General features: G+C 40.5%; 1 protein-coding gene across 5 annotated transcripts in view; it reads right to left on the reverse strand.

Annotated features, from left to right (window-relative positions):
- The window catches only part of kidins220a (kinase D-interacting substrate 220a), a 75718-nt gene that overhangs the window by 23192 nt on the left and 39006 nt on the right, over window positions 1-13520 (reverse strand). For all 5 annotated transcript variants that reach the window (XM_036593086.1, XM_036593085.1, XM_036593083.1 and 2 more), the window contains exon 23: window positions 351-529. In XM_036593086.1, the coding sequence (XP_036448979.1) occupies window positions 351-529 (179 nt within the window). The remainder of the gene's footprint in view (window positions 1-350; window positions 530-13520) is intronic.

The following is a 13520-nucleotide window of genomic DNA, read 5'->3' on the forward strand; positions in this document are numbered from 1 at the left end:
AACACTGATGACCGTGGAGCTCAGTGAACTGCCAAGCTACAAGCGTGCACTCTGGCCAATCCTGGTCAATCCTCAATTTATTTGACTAGTCCTCTAAATATGCTTGAACTGTAAACACTCCATCTGATGCAAATTAGCTGATTATCTGCAATGTTGGTGTTAGGTTTAGGTTTTTGACTTGAGTTTAAGGTTAAGAGTCACAGGTTTCAGGGTAAGACAAATGTTAAGGTGATGTATGTAAGTATTTTGTTGAATGAAATCCAGTGACAAATTAATCTACAGTGGACCATCCAAATACAATGTTACGTGGCTTTTTACCGAGCTGTATCTTTTTGTGTGTGTATGTGTACCTGCAATGATCTCACGAAGTTTGGGGTCCAAGTTGACAGTGCAGGGCAGGAACATCTCTACATCATGAGCTGTGAGCACAGGAGTTCGAGAGGACAGGAACACCTCAAAACTGCGGATGTCTCCGTCAATCTCCAGCAGTGGCTCCACATCTTTGGTGGTGGGAATGTTTTTGGAAATCCTACAAGATGGCCAAGGTGTTAGTTAAATAAGAATATAGTACACTTTTAAGGACAGTATAATTTTTGGCAGTTTGGCAATAATTGCTTAGAACATTATCAGCATTGGACAGATGTTCAGATTTGACAGATATTTCAAATATCGGTCGATATTTCAAACCTATATTTGTACTCCAGAAATTCAGAACACTTAGGTGATGCTGGACTACTATGCTAAAGTGTTTTTTATTTATTTTTTTTACTGTGCATTTTAGTCATTTTACTGCTTTAAAATGTATGCTTTTGGTCAAACCACGAGGACTAGCTCAGAGCACAAGACTCAAGATAGACACATGAGGGAAACAGTTTATTTTCCTACACATGGGATATATCAGATACATCTCAAGATTTATTTCTGCTGAATACAGGCGTTTGATGCACACCATATTTCTTCTGCTATCTCACGATCTCTGTACTGGGAGTGCTAGTTGTGACGGTATTTCCCATCTTCTTATCAGCAAGTCGGAAGACACAGGCTGTCCTTCTTTCCGCTAACGAGGCCGGACTGTACCATGTAGAGCATGAGTTCACCGCTTGGCATGATTTCACGATGCTGGTTCAAGTAATCCAATTTGAAGGGGTGAAATTGGCTCCGTTTAGGGAGGGGGAAATGTGACACAATGAAGCTCAGTGGCTGCGCGCAGCTGAAGTGGAGAACTGGAGTAAACAAAGAGAGGACATCACAAGGCCTGAAGGTGCTTTATGAGCACCTGTGGAGAATTGCAGCAGTAAACAAGTCTTTCACCTGCTATGAAAGTTATAACTATAAAATTCATAGAGAAATGTCACAATATACAAAACTTCACTTTTAAGTGGCTGCTGCTGCTGATATTTGAGATCGCTTAACAGCTCAGGGCTGTTTGAGGTGATTCTGTGATGCATGATGATAACTTGTGGGGTTTAAGCTTCTATTAACTGTTAGCAACATTAGTCATGTAGCTTTAGTGCAATACTAAAAAAGCATACTTCAGACATCAAAAATTTGTTGGCTGATTGAAAACATTTGAGAAAATATAAAGAAATATATAAGTTGGCCGAACATTTTCTCAAAAGACTGATTATTTCCCAAGAATTGAATTATACTAAAATTTTGAAGAATTGGAGGATCCCTTTAATGCTTCTACTCCTTAAAAATTCTGCATAATTCAATCATTGATAGGCAAATAAGATAATTCAGAATGGTTTGATATGAAATGATTCACTGTAGATAAACTTACAACTCTTTGCAATAGTGGTAACAGAAACCAGGGGTCACAGAAATAAAGCCATTTCATCTGCTCACCAAAACCACCAGTGAACCTACATGTGTCTTCTGAGTATTGTATGTAACGCTGATAATGTTAAAATAGAGGTAAATCTGGTACTATTTTGCCTCACGCTGCCTTATAAAAATACATTTTACATTTAAAATCTGAAAACAGCCATAATGTCTCAGGGATCAAGAAATGAATTAATAACCATTTAATGGAATAATTTTGTCAGGTAACATTTAGAGGCAGTAATCGCTTCAGACGTCTGGTTCCTATCATTGCCACTGTGCAGAATTCTAATTCTGCAAGTTTGTCTGGAATGAATGAATAGTTTCACATCAAACCACTGTCAATGACTTTCTTATCCATAATGATTTAATTATGAAGAAACTTCGAAAAAATTATCAATTCAAAACTGCAGTTTTAGCCACTGTCCACCTAGCTGACAGTGAACTTGTCCCCTCAGCAGACGCTCTAATCTTTTCCTCTGCTGACCTCTGCAGCTCACATCTACACTGATGGCAGTGGAGCACAGTGAACTGCCAGGCTGTGCGCGTGCGTGCGGGTTGAATATGTGGTGCCGGGTGTGAGAACAGATGTTGCACACACTGGACAAAGGCCCGCACTGTGCTAGAGCAGGCCTCAGAGTCAGCGGGTCAGCAGTGGATGCTGCGTGAGCAGTCAGCTGACCTTCCACATGATGGACATTAGGCTGAGGTGGGCTCTACCCCAGAGGAGGGGGCTGAAGGACGGAACACAAATTATGATGGCGTGCATCACAGACGCATATTTCAATTTTTTATTTACAAACAAATTTCCACATGGACAGTACAGAGGGCAGCGCTTAAGGTGAAGGAACGTGGAGTGAATAAGGGAACGCAACTTGGTTGATTTCCCACACACTGGATTAGGCAGCACGGGGCAGCTTGTGCTTCTTCCGAAGTCCAGCTGGGCTTGTTTATTTGTGTGCATGCATGTGTGTGTGTGTGTGACTAAGTTTGTGTGTACATGTTCACTCATGGACAAACAGGAGCCAGTGACAAGAGCCTCTCAAGAGACTTCCTCTGTCACAAGACTGCTCCACTCACACACACACACACACACACACACACACACACACACACACACACACACACACACACGCACACACTCCTGCACTCACTAGTTTGCCACCACAGTGACCATTCTGTTTTTAAGGAAGTGAATTTCAAGACTCGTGGTTAAATATAAGCCAGATCTTCCAACATGAACCTGCAAGTCCATATGTTCTACATTTGGACAATGAATCATATCTTATTCACACTCTGTTAAGTGGGAGAGGATCTCCAAGCTTGACTTTGCTTGCAAAGAAGATATTGAGGGATCTACACTCAAACTCATCTGTTTCATTCCAGAACAGTAGTTTAAAGAGGGTTTAAAGACCAGTGCACTCAAAATTGTTTTTAAAATGGTTAACTACTTTTGGATGGCTGACTATGATTATATAGATTGGTATTTGTGTCGAGCACAGAGTTCACAACTTCACATTGAAAGTGTCCCTTTGGCTTTCACATTACTTTAACAATAAAAGCAATTTGTGGGGCACTACGTAGCAGCTTATTTTGTACGTAAAGAAAAAGTTTAAATCCATCCCCGTCCAATAGGGCTGCTCAATTCCACAAATTCTGAAGTCAACTCCAGTTCTGATTCCATGTTATAGTAATCAATGGATTAAAGTCCAAGAGCCGATTCAACACATTAATCAAACAAATGAACTACACACTTAAAAAAAGATGCTTCTTCAAGCGTTCTTTAGTAAAGAAAAAGAACTCTGCATGATTAAAGGGTTTTTTTGCATCGTGAAAGGGCTCTTCAGATTGAAGGAGAATGTGCTGTAGATGGTTCTATATTGAACCATTTGAAAGGGGTTCTATATAGAACCATCTACAGCACATCATTCATAATAATCAGCTTTAATCATACAAAGGGTTCTTTGAGTAATCATGGCTCTATATAGAAGCATTGTCTTTACTAAAAAACCCTTGTAGAACCATATTTTTTTTAAAACACAGCTCTGATTGGTCAGTCTGCTTATTAATGCATCTGCACATATCTTACTGCCTTTGTTTAAAATTTTATGCAGCATCATCTATCAGCTTCGGACCTGACATAAAAGACAGTATTAAAATGTACATAAAACTTGTCAAAAAAATTATCTGTTTTTTAACTGAATTTTTAAAGATCTGGATTCTAAAAAGGAATTAAACTCACCACACATTACACACACATTCCCCGTTATGTAGCAACCCAGCACAAACATATCTGCTACCAAATTTGGTGCACGACTCAGTTTAAAAAATGCTGGTCTAGACAGTGACAGTAGAATTTCTCACACTCTGTGCACACAGGTGCAGGCTCACTTGAATGTCTGTTTGGAATCGAGTCTAAAGCTTTGAAGTCAAATCTCGATTCCTGAATGCCTGGAATCAAGGAATCAACTCTTTTTGGGATCAACTCCCAGCCCTTCCATCCAAAACAGTTAATGTTTGAAATGTTTGGATTATGCAGTTAGCAGTCAGAAAAATAGATACATAATAGCGGTATCTAAAATTCCCAGGGTATCATATTTATGTTCCATATCTTTCTAAAAAACAGTAAAATATGAGTAGTGCTGTCCTAGTAGCAGGTACACCACAGAACAGGTTTGATTCCAGCTCACTGAAGCTCCAATAATGCAAGTTTAGAGGATAAGGACTCAAATCTGAGGGAGTAAACCTTTGTTAGAGTCATTAGCTAAGTCATGCTTGCTGCACTACAGTGTCAAATACCATAACATGGCTTCAATTCCAACTCATTAATGTATCATTTACACAAGCTTAGAGGGTGAAAACTGCAAGGGTAAAAACTGTTGAGTGAAGTTGAGTGACCGGTATTGGATTAACAAGAAAACAGGATCTAATCTGTTCTCCAAGGTGTTAAGTTAATAGCCTGGCATAATCAGCACCTTTTGTTCAAGTGAGTGATGTTCAATTTATGGTTTAACATTTATTGGGGGGAGGGACAGACTTTGGAAACCAGGGAGCAAGAGGGCATTTACAAATTGCCTAATCGTGATATTTGGAAATCTTGGCATTCTTATTCATTGTTAAGGTTTAGGGACGCTCATATGCCATTCTTAGCAATAGTTTCCTGAGCATAACAATGATAACCAAAATATTTATCAATTTTGTAATTAACACAGATTACTTTTTATGATTTAAATCATGAATTTAGGAGTACTTTAAAAATCTATGTGAAAAATGTACCTATGCGCTGCAGTATAATGAGTACATTTTGCCATGGACGGTTCCTTAACAACAGCTTTTTTATTCAAAACACTGCTTAAACATGGATCACCAGTATGTTACTTTGGGGCACTGAGTAACTGCAACTTTATGGCTGTTTTCTTTGGGTCTACTGCCTACGCTAATGATGACAGGTTTGAGCTATTTGACCATTTTCGTTTACTGCAGCTACAGAGCTTTAGCTAGTATGATGGTTTTGTTATGAATGCACTCTAAATGGCGACAAGTGTCAACAGTTTGTTTATGGAGTACAAATACATAAACATACAAGAGACACACACACTACACAGACTGCTGAATAGCGCTGGGCTCCGAGAAGGCCCCTCTATTTAATCTGGCGTGGAGCGAAGAGCAAGCAAAACACCCCGACACAGGCCGTGTCCAAGCACAACACCCAGACCCAAACGGAGCCGGGTGTCCAGAAACACGCCATCATGACACTCATTCCAACGGCCTGAAGTGACTGCAGACAGACCGGCAAAGGGAAAAGATGGGGAGAGGAGGAGGGGCATCTGTTGGTCAGCCACTGAGGACATATGGGAGCTTACTCATACCAAACCATCTTCCCCCTCCGCAGATACAGTACATGTTGGTCCTCTTTTCCCTTTCCGCAAGCTTGTTTTTTGTAGACTGGATTAGGAAGGGCTACATATAGCAGTATTGTGCGTGCCGCCTTTAGTCAAAGCGCAAAGCTGCTGGCGTATTGTTCGAGACAAAAGTCTCTGCGTTCACCAGCACTAAAGCATGCTGAGTACTATTTATATCAGCTCTCACCAAGGGGACTCATCCACTTCAAAAAGACAGCCTTTTTTCAGTCTATGTGGAGGAAAAGTTGGCCCAAACATAAAGCGATTAGTTTTAAAAAAAATGACTTTGACATTCTTGCCTCTTTGCTTTGGGAGAGATATGCGAACAAACAAAGGCACTATCAGTCATCTTTCATGGGAGCGCTGGGATCGAGGGAAATCGAGCTTGGGCCGAGTTTCGTCAAGGCGAAAACCTTCAGAGTTAGTTTTCTTTTTTCTAAAAAAGGCAGAGACAGAGATAAAAAGCACACCGGGAATCCTGCAGCCGTCTCTCACATAATGCCGCTATTGATTGAAGCCGTGTTGCGGCATGGCTGCTTTTAAACGACGACTGCTTGGGAGGTTTCTGGCCCGGGTTTCTCCAAATGCTAATCGATCCCCGACACTGACTGAGACTTCTTTTCTTCCTCCTCTTCCTCTTTTTGCTCCCACACAGCAGCAGCTGACAGGAAGGAGCATAATTCTCCCACTCTTTCCCCCTCCGGCCGGCCGCTCGACGTGGCGCTTGACTTTGCTTCCAGGCAGTGTGAGTGAGTGTGGACAGTGTGAGGACAGTCGCAGTGACCGTATTTCCATAGGAGGCCCAGACGTGCGGAAACGCCAACACGCATTTTTTTGCGCCTCATAAAGAGAATCAATGTTCCCACCGCAAAAAGAGCAACAGTGCCCGGATGACGCGGCACTGGCAGCTGGCGGTGGTCAGCGGCGCTCTGGTAGGGCCAGATCTGGGGGCAGCGGCTGCCATGCTGAAGCTGCAGGAGTCTGTCAACACTCCCTGGGGCGGGGAGCTGCCAAGCGCTCAATCAAGCAAGCAGAGCAAACATGTTTGTGGCTGCAGTGCCGACATTGCACATGAAGGCACGTGGCATGTGAAGAAGTTCTCAGTGGGATCCAGATCAGTTGAATGCAATAGAGATCCCGCTTACACCTGGTTCTTTCAAGAAACTTGTACATGGGCTGTAACCTGATAAGATTTTTAACCACAATCATTTACACCTGGTAGTCAATATCCAATTTAGCTCATAGAATGGCAGCAAATTGCCTGCGTTGTTAGTTTTTCTTGTTCTGTTCAAAACAAGGATGTTGCCTCAAAACTCAGCATTCTGCATGGCACTATTCACTTTGCTCAGTTTTTTAAACTGACAGTCAATGTTTACAAGAAGCCATGTGTATTAGCCATCGTGATCATAGACCACAAGCATTATAACAATGTATTTTATCAAGACAGTGACACTGGTGCACAGGCCGACGAAGGCTACTGAACTGGGAGAAGCGACGACCCTGTTAAATGGCAGCAATTCATATGGGTTTGGTCTCTTCCCCATATGCAGAGCAGCAGGGTGAGGTTTTGCTGCAGCATTGTGGCTTGGAGAGACTGATGCATTTACACTTGTATACCATCTGGCTAAAATCCTGAAATGGTTTGACTGATCAGATTTAAATTTATTTGTGACATGCATTTATATTTATTCGGATAAACCCTATCCAGATATCATTCTGACACTGAAGACACATGACTCAACCAGATGCCTTTCACAGTTATTACATAATCACCTGATTGCAATTATTTGAGGTAATCACAATTATTTAAGATGATAGCAATTATTTACCCCAGTTCTTAGCTTTCACAATCATGTGCTTATATCACAAAAATGTGAAGTGGTTGCATTTTCATCAGTTGGGCTGAGGCAAATGCATGTAAATAAAAGAGCAACAACATGTAATGTTGAGCTCAAGCTGTTACTATTTGTATGGCAATTAATTTCTACTAATGTATGATTTTGAAATATTTTGACAGGCCTGCCACTGACTGCACTGGACTTCCTTTCATGAATCCATAATGTAGCAGTCTGAATGTAATCACCAAGTTAACCTGACTAAGAAGAAATGACCCTGGCAGAACTGGACACTGGAGCATGCTGTAAAGCAGGTCAATAAAAAAACAAATCAAGTAGAACCAAGGACTGATAGAAAGATCTCAACAAACTGGCAGCAAAGCCTTGGATTTCTCTGAAGTCATTAAACTCACCTGTACACATCACCAGGAGACTTATACACCTTGGCTCAACCTTCAGTCAAAAGCCACTGCATAGCAGCTGTGTGCAGGATATTTAAGCACAAGAAACAGATTTCACACGTATAATCTCATAAGAAAGACAGTGTTGTGAATGCCATCCACTGATACGTGAGCGTTTACGATAACACAAAAAAGAGTTTTAGCTTAAACAGAATAAGCGTTTAAAGTAGTATTGGAAGAGCTACTTCACTAACAGTCCATGAACAGTCAAACATCTGGAAAAAGCCATAGCCTAAACCTTTCGCTGGAAGATGTTCAGGAAGCAGAGAAATCATTCCAGGTAAATAGAGTCAGTTACTCACTGGCTTTCAGAGTAGAGCCAGGCCAATATGTCAGCCATTATTACTGCTGGACACACATAGTCAGACCTTCAGGATGTGCTTGTAAGGCAGACTTACTCAAGTAAGGGTGAGGTTAATTTGGAAAATGGAAGCTGATTCATTTTTTATCATTTGCTTTTGTCTGGAAAAAGAGTCAAGAAATAAGCAGTTTCACAAGTAAGAACTGTGAGGAACTTCTGTGGAAATGAACTTACATCATAAATCAACTCTAGCTCAAACGGTTACTACATGAGCTGTACAAATATGGTGACCATCAAACCCTTGAGCTAACACAAGCTAATGTTTAGTTAGAGCTGCTGAGTAATCTGCCATTTCCGTCATTTTCTTCATTGTTTCTGTCTTTTTTCCTTCCTTTTCAGAGAGCAGGTCCCTAGACTTGACCAGGGCAGGTCGTATATTACCTTGCTGTCCCCTAGAGGTCTCGAGTCCTGGGATGAGAGATAGGATGATGAGCCTCAGTGGCTTTTCAAAAGGTCATCACTGACCTTTCACAGACCTGCACAGCTATTTATTCTGCTACAACCTTTAACTCACTCACAATGGAGTCCAGTAATGCCAAAGAGACTAGAACCACACAGAAATTCCAAAAAACCTCTGAGGATTATGACAGACTACTGAGCACAGCAAGTTCTGAACTGTTCAATTATCTCAATGAAGCTGTCACAATTAAACATGAGGGAGGCAATGCCAATTTCCATGTTAAAGGAGAACTGCAGTAAGTTTTTCAAAATTTTTTCAACCCCATTTCCAAAAAAGATGGGACGTGTGCAAAATGTAAATAAAAACAGAATGCATTAATGTGTAAATTATTTAAATCATATATTTAATTGAAAATAGTAGAAAGACAACATATAAAATATCAAAACTGAGAAATTTGATTGTTTTCTGAAAAATATATACCCGTTTTCATTTTGATGCCAGCAACACTTTTCAATAAAGTTGAGACAGGGGCATGTTTACCACTGTGTTGCATCACCTCTTTTAATAACACTGAATGCGTGTGGGAACTGAGGAGACTAAATGCTGTAGTTCTGAAAATAAAATGTTTTCGTATTTTTGCTATTAAATAGAATTTCAGCTGCTCAACAGTTTAGGTCTCCTTTATCATATTTTTTGTTTCATAATACGTCAAATGTTTTCAGTTGTGACAGGTCTTGACTGCTGGCAGGTAATACATGCAGAATGTGGTTTGGCACTGTCTTCCCTGAAAAGATATCTGGATGGCAGGATATGTTGCTACAAAACCCGTATATATCATTCAGCATTAATGCTGCCTTAACAGATGTGCACTAATGCACCCCCATACCATCATGGATGCTGGCTTTTGAACTGTGCGCTGATAACAAGCTGGATGGTCCCTCTCCTTTTTAGCCCGGAGGACGCGCCGTTCATGATTTTCAAAAAGAATTTCTATGTCTGATTTGTCGGACCACAGGACACTTTTCCACTTCGCCTTAGTCCATCTGAAATGAGCTTGGGCCCAAAAAAGGCAGCAGCGTTTCTGGATCCTGTATATATATGGTTTCCTCTTTGCATTGTAGAGTTTTTTTGCGGATGAAGTGACAAACTATGTTTACAGACAGTGGTTTTCAGAAGTGTTTCTGAGCCCATGCAGTGATTTCCAGTACAGAATCATGTCTGTTTTTAATGCAGTGCTGCCTGAAGGCCTGAAGATCACAGCCATCCAATATTGTTTTTTGGCCTAGCATACAGAGATTCTCTGAATCTTTTGATGATATTATGTATTGTTAGTTTTGCACCGATACTGATAGTGTATGGGTACTGGCGCCAATACTGGCACTTCAACGCAGTATCTGTATCGATGATGGGGACATCAAAATCCATGACTAACACCACAAAGCAATTTCAGCAGTAAAAATGCTCATGGCAGAATCTGTAATGGCAGTTTTTGGTGTGAAGAACATGCTAACAGAGCCGCTTACCTGAATGGCTGAGCTGCTTCTTTCAGTAATCACTCATCTGCCGCTGTGTGGACACAGTCTGAGTTAATATTATTGAGCAGAAGGAACCATAGAACTCTCGGCGTAATGATAGCCTTTAGTCTCGATTTAGCCTTTAGCATAGCAGCCCGCTAGCCAGGCCTTTGCGTACACTAGCACCACCTGAGGCGCGCCTCCGTCAGTCAGCTTTATCACAGTCAGAAGCACGGTGTCATGGACTGTCACTTCAACTAAACCAGAAAAAACACTGAAAGTCACTAAAACTGACAGCATGAACGACGGTGATGTTTACTGAACTGACTCTCAGAGATGCAGCATAACTGAACAAGACGCACGTATAGACAAATGACTTAAGAAATTTTTATGTGAAACAACATTTAGCTTCATTTTTGAGCCAGAGAAGCTGCTGTGTGCTGATGTGTAACCATCACAGGTTTATCTGTATACTGTTCAGCTCTGTTTAAACTGTTTTGCACAATAAAGATATTTTACATTTACTTAAGTTGTTTAATAGTAAATACTAAATATATATTCAACTTTTTTGAAATGTGTTGCTGGCATCAACTTCAAAAAGGGCACACATTTTCCAAAAAAAACACACAAATTCTCAGTATCAAAATTCGATATATTGTCTTTCAATTAAATATAGGGCCTAAATAATATGCACATCATTGTACTGTGTTTTTATCTGCATTTTGCAGACCATCCCAAGTGTTTGGGAAACAGAGTTGTACATAATAATGTTGAAATGTGAACAAGGTTGATCAGAGTGGTTTGATATCAAATGGTTCACTGTAGAGAAATGTACTGGCTTGGATTTCTTTAGAATGGTGGTCGAACCAGGGTTCACAATGTTTCCAATGCAAATACAGCCATTTTATTTACTATCTGAAACTACCAGTAAGCCTACAGGCATCTCCTGCTTTATATATATATATATATATATATATATATTATATATATTATATATATATATAATGCTGATAGTGTTAAAACAGCAGTTTTTCAGCACTATTGTGTAACTTTCTGCCATTAATAGATTTTAATAGGTTTTAGGCTAGAACCTTATCACAAAATTGTCATGAAACAATGTCTGAGGCATTAAGAAACATATTTGTAACCATTTCATGTAATATGAGATCACAGGTATTAAATGATTAAGATGTCTGGTTCCTGTCACCACTTTTGTGAGCAGGTTTGTTGCCAGAATGCTTCTGTAGAATGGTGCCTTTCATCAAAACACTCAGAATGGCTTTGTTAAGCATTAAATTATGCATAATTCCTGAAAAATCATCAGAATTCATTTTTCACGATGCCAATTCCCCTTTCTTGTGAATCTGGAAAATGTCCTGGAACACCCTTATTTTAAATTTTCTAATTTTTTGGAGCGTTTCGGAGAGAAATAATGAGCTTTGCTAGGACACAGATTCAACGTTCACTCATTTCCACCTTCATCACCACGACGTGGCAAACACTCAAGAGTGCTGGTGAAAGCTATTCTTCATATGACAATAGGGACCACAAAGCACAAAAACCAATTCCTCCATCACAGCATGGCCCCAGAGCAGCGTTAGATCCACTCCCTCTGTTCGCCTCTCACTTTCTTTCTCTCTTTCGTTCTCTCCCACTCTCCAGCTCATCTCATCCATCTGGAGGTCACTCCGCCAGCCCGGGACTCTGTGTGTGCCCAATAAAAGCGCTCCCTATCAGAGATAGCGCTCTCCTCTATTGGGAAATAGATGGGTTTTTCAGCAGTCTAATCATTTACAGGGCTTCGGGGCGCCTTGGCAAATAAAGCTAGCGCTATTAAATTACAAGTTCACTCCTTCTACCGAAAGGCTCCAGAAGGATTCAGCGGCCGTGCAACAGCCTCCATCCAGAGAAGAGGGATGAGGAGAAAACACCTCTAGCTTGTTAGGGCCAAAGCAAGATGCTCGAGACAAGCCCACTACGTGAGGGAAATGTAGAAACAGCACAAAGCCAGCGAGGAAGAAAGAAGCCCTCACTCAAGGGCATAAAAGTTCAAAAGTGTGAAAAAAAACGGAAGCCATTCTCTCTTTTTTTGAAGAGTGATATTTAAAGCCTTATTAGGCTGTACGTACAAAGGGAATCAAACAAAATGTGCTTTGGAAAACCGCTTTTATCTCTGCCTGTAATTGCCACTGAAATTACAATAATTGGACCAATTAAAGTAATCCTGAATGAACAGTATGTCATCTTAATGTTTCTGTACTTGTGAGAGGAGTCTTTCTAATTAGCTCCGACTGCCTTGCACGTATTCATTTCAAGTATCATTAGTTAAAAAGTTTTGAAGCAATCGCTTTAAAGCCGGGATCTGGGGCGCAGCACTGAGAAGCAATTGTTCGCCGAATGAATGAGCATCCCGAGAAATGTGACGGGCGAGAAAACAAGCCTTCTGAACTGGAGATGATTGTGAGGGTCGGTGAGCTCCCTCTGAAGGCCTGGTTGAAGGAGATGGAGCAAAGGCAGCAGGTCCAGTGGCAGGATTAATCAGACAAGGGGGCAAAAGAAATACCTTCACCCAACAAACGGCTGTCAATATAAGCTTAACTGTTTTAAAAGTGATGATTACACGAGTTTTCCTTAATCATTATCATTACTGCAGTGCAACAGGAAGACAGTAGTCTAGGCATATCATAGTAATAACCAAATATTAAAAGGTAAAATATAGACCAAACAGCAGCACACCGACAATTAATGTTGTTATGCTGCACTAAAAAAGTAGTAACAATGACATGTTCACTACGGCAACAACGTTACTGCAGTTTTAGTACGATCTTAGCCAGACCCACTAACCTTTGGAAGTTGCCGTTATCACTGCCAATACCAAATGCATGGTGTACTCTGATATTAATTATTTCTTACTCTTTGCTCATTGAAACAAATGGAGTTCGTTGAAGTTGACCATGTCGATTTTAAGCTTTCAATCAATACTGCATTTGTGTAATTATGTTGTACAGCAGAACAGATCAAAAGGTTAACAGTCGAACTTGGATGACAAGCTTCCAATATATCACCAAGAAGTTAACCAAGCTGAAAACAGTAGCATGTAGCTATATCTAATAGCTCTTATCAGTGTTGACTAGCTAAGTACTTGATTTAGAAAGATATCATCAGTAAGAATACGCACCATTTAAAAGGGTTCTATCCCTGCCTTTACTCTGAACTCACAGCT

The sequence above is a fragment of the Colossoma macropomum genome, unplaced genomic scaffold (assembly GCF_904425465.1).
Source record: "Colossoma macropomum unplaced genomic scaffold, Colossoma_macropomum, whole genome shotgun sequence".
Taxonomy (NCBI): Eukaryota; Metazoa; Chordata; class Actinopteri; order Characiformes; family Serrasalmidae; genus Colossoma; species Colossoma macropomum.